Source organism: Oenanthe melanoleuca, chromosome 14 (genome assembly GCF_029582105.1).
Source record: "Oenanthe melanoleuca isolate GR-GAL-2019-014 chromosome 14, OMel1.0, whole genome shotgun sequence".
In the NCBI taxonomy this organism is placed as follows: Eukaryota; Metazoa; Chordata; class Aves; order Passeriformes; family Muscicapidae; genus Oenanthe; species Oenanthe melanoleuca.
Window position 1 is genome coordinate 126,759 of NC_079348.1, and position 14,400 is coordinate 141,158.

The window sequence follows — 14,400 nt, forward strand, 5'->3', positions numbered from 1 at the left end:
GGGACGGGGTGACATGAGGGGACTCCAGAGCCAGACCCCAAAACACCCAGCAAAGGGAACGCAGCTGTTTATTGTCTCCCCAGTCAAACCCGGGGCTGCTGGGGGGAGCTCTCCCCCTAGACAGGGGGGCCACCATCACCCCAGGGCAGGTCAGAGCCGGCCAGGACCGTCCGCTCCACGCCCTCCTCAGTGATGGTCGCCAGCCTGATGACCCCCCCCGCTGGAGCCATCCCGCACCATGGCCAGGGCCAGGCCTGGGGGAGCACAGGTCAGGGACCCCCGAAACATCCACCTTCCCAAATCCCCAGGACACTCCAAAACCCCCCAGTGCTGCCCAAACTCCTCTGCGCCCCCAAATCCTTTTGCAGAGTTCCCTAAAAAACCCTTCTGTGTTCCCTAAATCCCCTCCCAGGACATGCCCACACCCCTCTCCCACGACCCCAAGCCCCCTCTCAGGACCCTTCCCACCGCTCCCCCCACAAAACCCCCCAATATTCCCCAAAACCCACCACGAGCAACGAATTCCTGGCACTGGGAGCGGCTCATCCCGGGCTGGAATGTGGCGTCCAGGAATCCATAGATGTAGGAGCTACCTGAGCCCCCCACAGCGAAGGGCTGGCGCAGCAGGAGCCCCCCCATGGGCACCACGTACACCTGGGGGGCACAGGGGAGGCTGCAGGGGGCTGTGGGGCAAAGGAGGGGGCAGGAAGAGGGGACTGCAGGGAACAGACAGGGTTATGGGGCGGAAAGGGGGGGACCTGTAGGGCAGAGGTGAGCGCTGTGGGGCACAGAAGGAGCACCAGGAGCGCAGGGAGCCCACCTGTCCCCCCCGGCGCGGGTCCCAGCCGGCCACGATGATGCCGGCGCTGAGCTCCTCGCGGTAGCGGTAGCAGCTCTGCTGGAAGAGGCGCGCGGCCGTGCGCACCCGCGGCGGCTCCTCCAGCTCCACGCTGCGGGGCAGGGCCAGGCGTGGGGCTGGGGGCCGGCCCTGCAGCCCCCCCGGCCCCGCCCCACGCCCACGGTGGGGGGTACCTGTGGAAGGCCAGCTGGTAGGCCACGGCATCAGCCACCGCCTGCGTGTCGGCCGCCGAGCCCGAGCGGCAGCAGAAGATGCGGTCGTGCACGGGGGTCAGCTTGTCGGTCACCCTGTTGGCGATGTAGGACCTGCGGGGCAGCGCGGCCGTGTCACCGTGATGTCACCGTGATGTCACCGTGATGTCACCGTGACGTCACCGTGATGTCACCGCGCCAGCCGGCCACAGGTGACACCGGAGCCACAGGCGCAGGGGACACAGTGCTGTGACGTCACTGTGACGTCACTGTGACAACCCTCCCCCCCCCGAGGTCCAAATTTCAGGACCAAATCCCAAAAAAAATGCTGGAATTTCTTCCAAAGTGCCCGGTTCTCCACGGGATTTGCTGAGGTATTAACAAAAAGAAAAAAATAAAATAGGGGAGGAAATCCCAGCAAGGCAGGGATAACCCCTGAGGCATGCTGGGCAATGGATTTTACAGGATTACCAGGATGGGATCAGTAGAAATAATTCAGGTTTTGTTCAAAGATCTGAGGCACTGGAAAGAATTCTTCCATGTCATTGCTCAAGGTTATGAGATTATATTGAAAATAGTGTGGAAAGTGCTGCTCACTTCACAGATGAATCAATGTGACTTAGAGGGAGGCAGGAAGCCCGTTGGATTGGGTGATTTTCACACGGGATATGATTCCAAGCTTTATCACCACATTTGGGAAATCTTCTATTGGATTGAAAACTCCCCCCAAAAGAGGAAAAACTATTTAATCGTTTTAAATGATTAATAAAAACAGGATCCGTGGAGAAAATCCAAAGATTGGGACCAAGAGTGCAAAGTTTAACCTGAGGATGTTTTTGCAGGAATTGTTCCACGTCAGTAAAGGATTCTGGGATGGTTTTGGGGATGGAAAACGCCTGCCAGGTGTGACATTGATACCTGGGGACACCTGCCCACAGCTTTGGGGGCGGCTTCCCAGTGACATCACGGTGACACCGTGACAGGAGTGACAACCCCGTGGCACGGTCCCAGACCCCCCCGAGCGGTCCCCGATGGCCCACGGCGCTCACCCGGTGGTGGTTCGGGAGTCGGCCCCGATGACGACGCCTCCATCGAACTCCACGGCCATGATGGTGGTCTGGAGAGGGGAGGGAGGGGCTGCGCTCAGAGCCCCTGCCCCACAGAAGCCCCTTTCCCACAGCAGACTTCGCCCCACACAGCCCCCTCCACCCTGTGCCCCACAGAAATCGTCTTTTCACAGGACTCCCAGCCCCACAGCAAGTCCCCCCCTCCCCAGAGAAATCCCTCCGTGCCCATTAGCACCCCTCTCCAGGGGGGTCCCTCTGAGCCACATTCCCCTTCCTGCACTCTTCAGGGGACTCTCTGCTGCCCCAGCCCTTGCGCCCAGCTCCTCCTGCCCCAAAGCCAGCCCCAGTTCCACCCCCAGCCGTCCATCGGGCCCCTCTGCCCCACAGCCCACTCACTCCGCGCTACGGCGGCTTCTCCCGGTCCGGAACACCCCCACCCCCCGCAAGCCCATCGCGAGTCCGCAGCCCTCCAAGTGGGTACCCCCGCCGCCCCCTGCCCCACTCACGCCGGTGCTGACGGGCTCCGCCGTCCATTCCCGGTGTGGCCCGGCGGGGCCTGACCCGGCCCGCGGCTCCCACACCGTCACCGCCGCCATCTTCCCCGGCGCTTTACGGCAGCGTGACCGGCACGGCGGGCTTGGGTCGATGCTTTACGGCAGTGTGACGGCAGCTGTGCTTTACGGTAATGTGGCCGGTACGGCGAGGTAGGATCGATGCTTTACGGCAGTGTGGCCGGTACGGCGGGGTTGGGTCGATGCTTTACGGCAGTGCGGTGGCAGCTGTGCTTTACGGCAGCGTGGCGTCCGCTGTGCTGATCGTTCTATTCCTCGGAAATGAATCTGTTGAGTTTCTCTCACAGCCCGGAATTCCCACACCCGCTTTTAACTTGTGTGCGTATGGAGGTGGAAATAAAACGTTTGCTAGGACAGCATTGCTCAGCTCATTGCTCATGGGGGATGGGGTTATGGATGGGAAAATCCTTCTGCTTTGGTCCTTTTTTGGGTGAAAACCCAGGGAGTGGGGGGCCAGTCCACAGCCCAGGAATCACCTTGACCCGTGCAGGACCCTTCACCACTCTGTCTCCATGCCCACATCACAGCTGCCCCAAAATCCTGGGAATTTTATGACCCAAACCCTTGGAATTCTGGGCCCAAAAACCTGGAAATTTTGGCCACAAAATCCTGGAATACTCAGCCCCGAACCCTGAGAATTCCAACCCCAAAAACCTGGGAATTTCAGCCCTAAAAATCTGGGAAATCCAGCCCCAAAATCCTGGGAATTCCAGACCAAATATCCTGGGAATTTCAGCTCCAAGATCCTAGAAATTTTATGACCCAAGCCCTTGGAATTCTTTCCCCAAAAGCCTGGGGATTCTAAGCTTAGAACTCTCAGAATTTCAGCCTGAAAATCCTGGGAATTCTAGCCCCTAACCCTGGAAATTCCTGCCCCAAAACCCCGGGAATTCTGGACCCAAAATTCTCGAAATTTTGGCCTCAAAATCCTGGAACACTCAGCCCTGAACCCTTGGAATTCCAGCCCCAGAAACCTGGGAATTTCATCCCGTGAAGACCAGATTCCCTAAAGCAGGAAATCAAGCCCAATCTCTTTTACAAAATCTGCAACTGTGGCCAAGCAGATCAGAAGTCTGAGCAATAATTCCTCCAGCCTCAGCAGCATGGGCCTCTCCACTTCTTGCTTGCTTTCATCTCTACTGCTGCTGTACGTGGAACTAACCCTTCATGCAGGCTGACAAGAGACGTCTCCTCCAGGAAAGCAGCTCCTCTCAGTTTTTAAGCACTCTGGATACAGCACCTGCCCAACTGCAGAGAGATAATTATTGATTTTTTTTAAATTAATATTTTAACTTGCTCTTGTGTATGTTAAAGATGTCTTGCTGCCAAAGTGCAAGGTAACAGATTCTCTGAGGAGAGGATGCTGTTACTGCTCCCATTCCCATCACAGCTCTTCCCAGGACAGACCTGAGGAGGCAAGCACACACTGCCCACCTCTCTCCATTCCCTGCTCTCTCCAGAGCAGCAGGAAGCTGCTTTATTTGTGCAGCCCTTTGCTTTCCAAAGCAAATCAACAACACACTAATCACTTTCTAATCCAGGCCCAGACTGCTCAGCTTGTAGGAAACAATGCTACAGCAACTGCTGTTATGGAGAAGTGCTCCAGAGAAAATTTTTGGACTTTGTAAAAGTGAAAGCTCAGGTTCTGCAAAAACCATCTGTCTGTGGCATTGCACACTCCAGACACTCTTCTATCTGTGCCTGAGCCAAAGGATTTACTCCTGTACTAAACCAGGAGAAGCACAATGGCAGATTTCCACATTCACTAAGCATTAAATGAGGGCTTCAAAAGAGAAATGTGGGCAGCAGTAAGTGCAAGAGCACTTGGCTTCAGTCTAACAGGCAAGCCTCAGAACAGCTCTTCACCTTTAGTGCTGCACAGGTACTTCCAAGACAGTCACTAGAGGTCAGACATCTGTAAGGAAAATTAATCCACAAACACCAGAGGTTTATGTCCAAAAAGGAGACAGAGGAGTCCTTTTTGCTTTATTCGAATAAAGGGAGAGCCCATGGGGCATTCCCCTGGGATCTCTCGAATTTTTGGAGGACGCAGCCTCCCTTTTTATCCTAATTTCCTGGCCGCTTTTCCCTCTCTCTTTCCCTCTTGGCTGAGGTACTCGAGAGGCACAGACTTCCCGGAACGCCTGACACCTGACATTCCCCTCTAATGTATAACCCTTCCTCGTAATTTTTAATTCTTGTAGAATTCATAGTTTTCCCCCCTGTTGCTTCTTTCATCTTCTGTTACCCAATTTCATTTACCAGCAAACCTACAGTTTGTTTGTAAAGGCAAATCTCTTTTTCCATTCACCAATCAGTGTAATCCCTCCCATTGTTTCTTTTATCTCTAGGTGCTAACTTTATCCACCAACAGATTTACAATTTATTTGTAAAGACAAATGTAACATTCCTCTCACATCCAAGTCTTGTCACCTTTATCTGTGGTGTGAGGATTGCCAGCCCTTAAGGCCAGCAGATATTGAACAAGGAATGGCCTTCTGCATCAGGCAGGGCTCAGTGGTGCCTTTACCTGCAGAAGGTTGGCTGAAACCAGACAGGTCTCTGCTAATGCACATGAAGGAGTGGAAGAAAGCTCTCCATGTGTTTCCCAGTGGCACTGCTCAGACACCAGAGCCCAAACTGCAGCAGGTGAGTCCTGGAGAGCTGGATCAGCATGGCTACAGTGGCCAGGGAGGTGTGTGAGCACTGGGCAGGACTGAGCCTGCACCTCCACACCAACTGCAACAGCAAGGACTGGCTCACTCTGGAGAGCCTGAAGGAAAACTCAAGAGTTCCTGGGATACACCTGGCTTCTGTCCTTCCCCACAGTCTGCAGCTCTTCCAGGACACTTTTGGTGATGGCTCTGAAATACTTGGACAAGATGTGTCTGTGATCTGTTGTGATGCTCTGCAGGATGGGGGTGCCTGTTTTTAATAGCTGGAGCACCCCAGAATTGAGGTGAGCTGACAGGAGCTTCACAGTGACAGGGTTCAGACCAGGCTGAGGAATAGAGCTCAGCTCCAGCTCCAGGAACCAGCTCTCCAGTGCAGGATGTCTGAAAATCAAGGTGAGTGTATCCTCCAGGATCTGTAACAAACAGAATGGATAATCACAGTGCAGGGTAAAAAATAAACTCATTCATCAGCCTGTTTTCCACGGCTTGTCAGAATTATTGAACATGAAATTGTCTGCTAGCTGGCCAGAGGACAAAAAATATTAATGAATTACAAGCACATAAATATCATTCTCCCAACATTTATGCTGTGGGATTTATGCTGTTATACTGAACACTCTGGACATGTCTAAGCTCGTCTCAGGGGAAAACTGAGTATTCTGGGGTTCATCAACACACTCTAATCTCCACAAATTCACAGAACAGATGAAAGGAGGAAAAATTCCCTCCTCAAGTACATAATTTTCAATAAGGCTTTACACAGGGCTGAGGGAATGCATTTTTTCCTGCAAAGGTGATCTGATTTGGGACTCTCCTGACCGTGTTCCAGCTCAGGGGTGGGACTGTGGGTGATGCAGCTGGCTCACATCTCCAGACAGTAGTTTAGCAACCTCACGCTCCACGTTCCTAAGTTCTCCTCCAAGAGCTTAACAACACCTCTCTGATCAGCAAAACTATTCCCTAGAGAATCAGCCAAACCCAAGTTTACTAACAGGTACCTCTGTATGCAGGGATTTCGTTTGAAGACACTTCTGTCATCAGGGACTCCTCATCCATGAGGAGATCCCATCAGCCTGATGCTCCTCCTGTTCCTGCTGCTGCTCCAGCTTTATTTGATTGCCCAGGCACAACAAGAGGCTCAGCATGTCCACACAGAGGCCAACAAGAGGACCCAAAGTTTTACCCAAAGTGAAGAAAAGAGGAGGATGGGAGCAGAAGGGTAATTATACAACAGGAACAGAATTAACTAAGAACTACTTAGATTACATCCTCTTCTAGGGGAAGGAACCACTTCCCTATGTAGAAACCTGATTCTAAGAGAAGTCTTAGGCTGCCAAATAAATAGTGATAGAATTTCATTTATACATATATATATGAATTTATACATTATATATATGACATTTGGAGGTACATTGGCCAGTGAATTTTACTCTCTGCAAAGGCTTCTTAGGGAGGCCCAGAAGCTGGATTAAAATCTCGAGTTTATTTGCACTCACACCGATCAGCAAAGTAAATCTAAGGCTCCTCAATAGTAAGAAGTGGCATTTGTTTACAAATTTCATGCAGTTTTGTACAGTGCTGTGTAGGCTCAGAGACCAGTACAGAAAAAAGAGCTACAGAACTGGAAGCTAAGTTTGAACAGCTAAGTCATTTGTACCTTCTACATGAAAATAAAGCAAACATAACCACAATATTATTACAATATTGCTCTTACACTGCTGAAGTTCTCCACTGTGGATTTCAGGTATAACAGCACATGCTTCCTCTCATAAGCTTTCTTTAGCAAAGTGGTAAATACAGAATCCAGTGGCACAGCAGGTTCTTTGCTCACCTCCTCGTGATTTGTAAACTGTTTAAAGTGAGAAAAAACCATAAGAGAAAAACAATGATGAATATGAAACAAAAATCTCCTCAGCTCCCCATGTTTTGAGATGAGCTCTGAGCTGAACCCAGTGAAGCTCCAGGAGCACAAGTGTGCAGTCCTGCTGGAACAGAGCTGTCCAGCAGTGCCCCTGGGGAATCTGTAGTGTTCACTGCTGGCCTTGGAGAAAAACCCACCAAACCCAGCCCAGGGGGCCTGTGATCCCCAACCCAGCCAGGGGCACTCTGAACTGAGGCCACTGTGTGCACCAGGCTCTGCTGTGCCTGCTGAGGAGTCTGTGTGTGACCCACCCCTGAGCCCTGCTATCACCTCCCAAACACCACAGAGACCTCTTGTGTCATCAGAGGAAAACCCTGGAGCAAATTTGTGTCCCAACAAGAAATGCAGAATTAGCTCTATAGAAGTGCTCTTTCTGATGAAAATGTGACCTCTATAAACTGTGAGGTTTTTATAGGAATACTGGCTCAAGAACTCAGTGACTTCAGGTATTCCATACCACAGGTTCCTGAGATTACTTGGGTACCCAGAGTTTGTAGTACTGGTTAAACTGGTAGAGCTGAGGATACTTAGCAGTTTTCAGAGACTCAAGATCTTTATTATAGAGCTGGAACATCAAGCAGAGAGCAAAGGGTTCTGTCTGAGAGAGCAGGAGCTCAGTGAAAACAGCAACAAGGTACTCCACTATGTGTGCTCTTAGAAAAGCAAAACCAAATTTAGCTATTGACATGAGCACAGACACTGGGGCAACCCTCCTTACTTTGGGCCTTGGCAGCAGCCCACAGAGCATCATTCAGAAAAGTACTGAGTAAGATCAAGAAGTGTTTGTAGTGACCTAGACAAGAGTTCCTGACCACTGAGGTACCTGAAAAATCCTCCACACATTAGTTCACGTTGAATTAAATAATCCATCTTCACTGTGCTGTGCTAAACATGCCTGTATTTTAACAGGAAAAGCCCCCTGCCAAGCACCACCTCAGAGAAGAACTGATTTGTACTGGGGGGCACACACCCCAGTTAACATGTACAAGTTATACAGAATTTTCTTTCAGTCCATCCTGGGTGCTACTTGACCACCAAATACACACAGAGAACTCAGTGAGGTTCTGTGGGGTTGGAAAATCCTTCTCCAAGCCCAACTGATGCCTCTGTGACTCCAATGCCTTCCTCAAGGAGCTGGTAGAGCTTTGCAATATTTGCCACCAGAGCCTCATTTCTGTAGAAGCTTTCTTTGGAAAATGCATCCATTTCCTACTTAACAGTGCAGTCCTCTCTCCCTGATCTCAGGAAGAGCTGCCTACAGCCATGGAAACCACCTTCCTCTCCTGATCTCCACACTGTCCTAAAAACACTGTCCTAAAACACAGATGGTCCATGCAGGGACAGTGTCTCTTCTCTTTAGGGTCAGGGAAAAGAGGCAGAAGCACCTACAGAGCTTCAATGCCTCTCTTGAGGAGGAAACACCATGGATCTGCACCCCCTTCTGCTTGCAGAGAAGATAATAAAACACCTCAAGGTAAAAAATGGTAAACGGTAAAAAAATTATTAAAAATGGATAAAAATGATGCCCCTTTCACTCCACTGGTAGAAATTACACAATACCAAAAAAACCTGTACCTGTTTCATTTTCAGACTGAAGCAGTAGCTTCTAATGCAGCAGGGAAGGGAAATGTTTGGATAATCATTTCTTCATTTAAAGATTTCTTCATGAAAGTCATCACTGCCCTAAATCAGGACATCCACCATATCCAGGACACCTAATAAATGAAGAAAAAGATCTAAACAGAGGATCCAGAACTACCAGGAAAAACAACAGAGGTAGAATGCAACACTCCAAGAATATAAGGCATCCTTTAAATTTATTTAAAAAAAAAAAAAACAAACAAAGATGAAAGCCACCTTTGTCACACAAGACAACACTAAGTGCAACACAAACATCACAGCTGAACCTTTACTCTGCCTTTTAATGCTGCTGTCCAGCACAGAGAAGCTGTGGCTGCTTCTGAATCCCTGGAAGTGTCCAAATCCAGGTTGGACACTGGGGCTTGGAGCACCCTGGGCTACTGAAAGGTGTCCCTGTTCATGGCAGGGAGTGAAACTGGACGAGCTTTAAGGAGCCTTCCCACCCAAACCACTCTAGGATTCCATGATTCTGTGAACAGACCGAGGCAGAAGGGCTAAATTTCCATTTTAGTTCAAAAATGCTGCTGCAAGGGCATGAAGAGGGATTTCAAATACTGTTAAAGTGGCACGACCACATCAGAAATTGCTTACAGGTGTAAAGAATTCTCAGCCTATGCTGGAAAAAGATTCCCTGGCAGTGCCAGAAGTGGTGGATTTGGGATGTCCTGAGGTGGGCACGGGAGGTCCCCAGGCCCCAGCAGGTTGGTGTCAGCATGAGGAAATCACCGCCGCCCTCCTGTGCACAGCCAGCACTTAAAATGGCCCCAAACCCCCTAAAACTGGGAAAAAAATGGCCCAAAAACTCCTGCAATCTGTACAAAACCACCTAAAATCGATGAAATTCTGAAGGATTGCTGGGAAAAGCATCAGGAAAAATCCAGGGAAAATTCAGCCTAAGAAATTCGCACTGAGAGATGCAAAAATCGCCTAAAAATTAATATGAAAATGGCCAGAAATAGTCCGAAAATCGACACTGAAACACCCCAAACCGGTCAAAATTACTGGCATTATTGGGAAAAACATCGGGAAGAATCCAGGATAAATTCAGCCTTAACAACCCAGGAAAATGCCTAAAAATTCGCACTAAAGGAAACAAAAATCCCCCAGAAATTGCAGAAAAAATGGCCAAAAAAACTCCTAACATTTGCCCTAAAAATCCAAACATGGCCCCAAAATCCAGTGAGATTCCAGGATTTTTTGAGGAAACAAGCGGGGAAGAGAGTGGGAAAAATATCTGGAGGAAATGCGACTTAAAACGGCCGAAAAAGCCTGAAAATCACACAAACGTTGACCCAAAAACTCCTGAAATCCATACTAAAACACCAAAACTCTGCCAAAATTCCAAGGACTGCTGGAAAAAGCATCAGGAAAAATCCAGGAAAAATGGAGCCTAACAAACCAGAAAAGTCCCTGAAAATTTGCACTAAGCAATGAAAAATCCCCTAAGAATCAAACTGAAAAAGACCCAAAAATTCCCAAAAGTTGCACTGGAACACCCCAAGGCTTCCAAAATTCCAGGCATTATTGGGAAAAACGTCAGGAAAAACTCTGCCTTAAAAATAGGAAAAATTCTTTAAATGTCGCACTGAGAAACACAAAAACCCACAAGAAATTGCACCAAAAATGGCCAGAAAAACTCCCAATATCTGCCCCAAAACCCAGTGAGAGTCCAGGGATTTCCAAGGAAAAAACTGGAAAAATGAGTGGGCAAATTTCCGGAGGAAATGCGACTTTAAATGGCCCAAACTCCTCTAAAATGTCACAAAAGATGACCCCAAAACTCCTGGAATCTACACAAAACCACCTAAAATCGATGAAAATCTGAAGGATTGCTGGTGTTCTGGGTTGGTGTTATGTCTGCTCCTCTCCCGCCCCCACACCTCGCTGTCTGCATGGAGCTGCCGCCGGTGCCCTTTCTCCCCCCCTGGGGGGGTGGTGCCCTGGGGGCTGGGCTGCTTGGCTTGCGCTGCTGCCCCGGCTGCTGCTGCTGCTGCTTGCTGCGCTAGCTACCCCGGCCGCTGCTTCTGCCCCGCTGCTTTTGCCCTATTGCTTCTGCCCCGCTGCTGCTGCTGCCCCGGCTCTGCCCTGGCTGCTGCTGCCTTCCCCTCCCCCTTTCTCTCCTTCAGCTCCAAGATCTGTACCGGCTCCGGACGGGACCTGAGCATCAGAGACTGCCTCTGGAGCCTGCCCAAGAAGCTTCTCGCCCTTCCCAGCAGCGACCGTCTCTCACTTCGGTGAAAACAGTTCTTTTGTCATCTGGGATTGTACTTTCCTGTTGCTGGGAAGTGTTTTTTTTCTTGTGTTTGTTAATAAACAAGTTTTTTCCACTTTTCCCCCCGAGTAAAATTTTCTCCGAGCCCAGTGGGGGGGAGGAATTGTGAGGGGGGTTTAGTTTGGGGGGCTCCTTTGGAGGCTTTTCCCCAGTTTTGTCCTAAACTTGGACAAATAATTTGGTGGCCCGTACGGGGAACCGAAGAAAGTGGAAAAAACTGTGTAACTGTATATAATGCTGTTTGGAATGGATTTCAGTATGTGGTTCTGGATACTGGGGTTTTTTGAGGTTTTAATGCCTCTTTGGTCTCTGGGGTTATTTTCCTGCCCGGAAATAGCTCCAGTACTGTCCCTTATTTGTAGTTTTTATACTAGAGGGATAATGACCAAAATATTTATCGGACTGGGCTTGGTTGCAATGGCTGGTAAGAGGTTTATGAAAATGCTGGAATCGGTTCCAGGGATATGTTCTGGATCCTGGTTATGGATATGCATTCAGTTTGTTAGAGGAGAAGCAGGGGAGGAGGCTTTTCAGCCTTTGCTTCCCTTTGTCTCCTCTGAATTTTTTACATCGTTATTAGGATATGTGCAGTTCTCCTTTAGTATTAAAGAGATCATCTTCCTGATGTTTAATGTTGTGAGCTTCCTCTACACAGTTTACAGTTTATATAAAATCAGGGCTGAGATTTCTAGAGGTGCTGGTGCGACTCCTGATTTAGCAGCAGGACAAAGTGTGAGGAGTCCTGAGTGGTGTGGAAAATGGCAGGACCTGGGCCAGATGTTAAAGGAATTTTCTGATCCTATGGTTTGGGATTTTTCACATGAGCAAATTCAGAACCCGGCTGAGGTGGTAAAATATGTGAAAGAGAAATGCCACAATAGCTCCAGGGAAAAAAAGATTACTGCAGTGAGCTGGGCTCTGGCGTATGCTTATCGTACCCTGTTAGATAGTGGAGAACAACAAACAAAGGAAAGGGAACAGGGAGATAACGTAGCTACTATGCCAGCTACTCAGGCTGTAGTTAACACCCCAGGCTCGAGGACAGGGATGAAATTAGAAAGCAAGCTTCAACCAATGGCTGTGGCTACTAGTACAAGGAGTGGGAAGTGCACCAAGAAGACCGATCGGCCAGTGGAGGATGATGATGAGGATGCAGGAGAAGGACCTTCAACACCTCCTGATGTAAAATCAAGAGTTAAAACCACTGGTGTGAGATCAGAAACTAATAATGAGTCTCTGTCCTTAAAAGATCTTCGTGGTTTAAGAAAGGATTATACAAGACAGCCCGATGAATCCATAATTAGTTGGCTGATCCGGCTTTGGGATGCAGCAGGCGAGGCTACCATCTTAGATGGCACTGAGGTGAGACACCTGGGATCCCTGTCTCATGATCCGGTCATCGATCAAGGTATGATGAGGGAGGCTAACCCTCAAAGCCTCTGGGCAGGTGTTTTAGACAGCGTAGCACAAAGATATCTGTGTGCCGATGATCTGTATATGCAACAGACCAAGTGGAAAACCATAGAGCAAGGGATCCAACGTTTGAGGGAGATGGCAGTGGCGGAGATCATTTTTTCAGATGATGTAACAACTAGGAACCCAGACCTGGTACCATGCACACCTGTAATGTGGAGGAAGCTGGTGCGACTCGGGCCATCTGAATATGCGTCTGCTTTGGCCATAATGAAGCGAGAAGAGGTATATGAAACGGTGCTGGACATGGCAAAGAAGCTCCGGGCATACGCGGATGCTGTGCATGGCCCAACCCATGCCAGAATCGCCGCCGTGGAAACACGCTTGCAGAACTTAGAGGACAAGATAGAGGAAAATCATAAGAGGCTCAGGGAGGAAATTAAGGAGGACCTCCTCCAAATTTCAGCTGTGCAAATTGGACGTCCTGGCAACCAACGTAGACGTTCTCCCGACGGGGAGAGGAGGTACACTCCCCGGGCCGAGCTATGGTTTTTCCTGCAGGATTCTGGAGAGAACATGAGGAGATGGGATGGAAAGCCTACGGCTGCTCTGGCACGACGGGTGAGGGATTTGAAGGAAGGCAAGATTGAAAGCGGAAGTTCCATCCGAAGGAGAGCCGCTCCTGTTGCCCGTACCCAAAGTGCCAAATATGACAGTGATAATGACATGTCTGACCCTCTCGAAGGAACTTCTAAGATGCATGCCCCAGGGAAGAAAGATAAACAGGCTTAGAGGGGCCCTGCCTCTAGCCAGGGTGAGGCGAGGGAAAATCGTGTCTTTTGGACTGTGTGGATTCGGTGGCCTGGCACATCGAAACCACAGAAGTACCAAGCTTTAGTTGATACAGGTGCCCAATGTACGATAATTCCATCAAGATATGTGGGGGAAGAATCCGTTTCCATCGCTGGTGTAACAGGTGGCTCGCAGGACTTCACCCTGGTGGAAGCTGAAGTGAGTTTAACTGGAAGGGAATGGAAGAAACATCTTGTTGTGACTGGTCCAGAGGCCCCATGCATTTTGGGCATAAATTACCTTCGGAGCGGGTATTTTAAGGATCCAAAAGGCCTGAAGTGGGCATTCGGGATAGCGGCTGTAATGGCAGAACACATCCGGCAATTGAACACCCTGCCTGGACTGGCTGAGAATCCCATTACAGTAGGACTTCTGAAAGGAGAAGACCAACGAGTACCGATTGCCACTTCAATAGTACATCGCCGGCAATATAGAACAACTCGAGATGCTGTGATCCCCATTCACAAGATGATCCGTGAGCTGGAGAGCCAAGGGGTGGTTAGCAAAGCCCACTCACCCTTCAACAGCCCCATCTGGCCTGTGCGAAAATCTAATGGAGAATGGAGACTAACTGTGGACTATCGTGCCTTGAATGAAGTGACTCCACCGCTGAGCGCTGCCGTGCCGGACATGCTGGAGCTGCAGTACGAGCTGGAGTCCAAGGCAGCAAGGTGGTATGCCACCATTGACATTGCCAATGCGTTTTTCTCCATTCCTCTGGCTGCAGAGTGCAGACCTCAGTTTGCTTTCACCTGGAGGGGCGTGCAGTACACCTGGAATCGACTGCCCCAGGGGTGGAAACACAGTCCCACCATCTGTCATGGACTGATCCAGGCTGCACTGGAAAAGGGTGAGGCTCCGGAACATCTACAATATATTATGACATCATTGTATGGGGGAACACAGCAGCAGAAGTGTTTGAGAAAGGAGAGAAAAT

At 49.7% G+C, this 14,400-nt stretch overlaps 1 protein-coding gene across 1 annotated transcript; it reads right to left on the reverse strand.

Annotated features, from left to right (window-relative positions):
• Positions 1 to 50: 50 nt before the first annotated feature.
• On the reverse strand, positions 51 to 2,850 carry PSMB6 (proteasome 20S subunit beta 6). The gene is made up of 6 exons (XM_056502849.1): positions 2,624 to 2,850; positions 2,100 to 2,167; positions 1,033 to 1,164; positions 821 to 950; positions 510 to 654; positions 51 to 254 (listed from the first exon to the last, which is right to left on the reverse strand). The coding sequence occupies exons 1-6, from the start codon at positions 2,711 to 2,713 to the stop codon at positions 187 to 189; spliced, it is 633 nt and encodes a 210-aa protein (XP_056358824.1). The 5' UTR covers positions 2,714 to 2,850; the 3' UTR covers positions 51 to 186.
• Between the last annotated feature and the right edge of the window lie 11,550 nt (positions 2,851 to 14,400).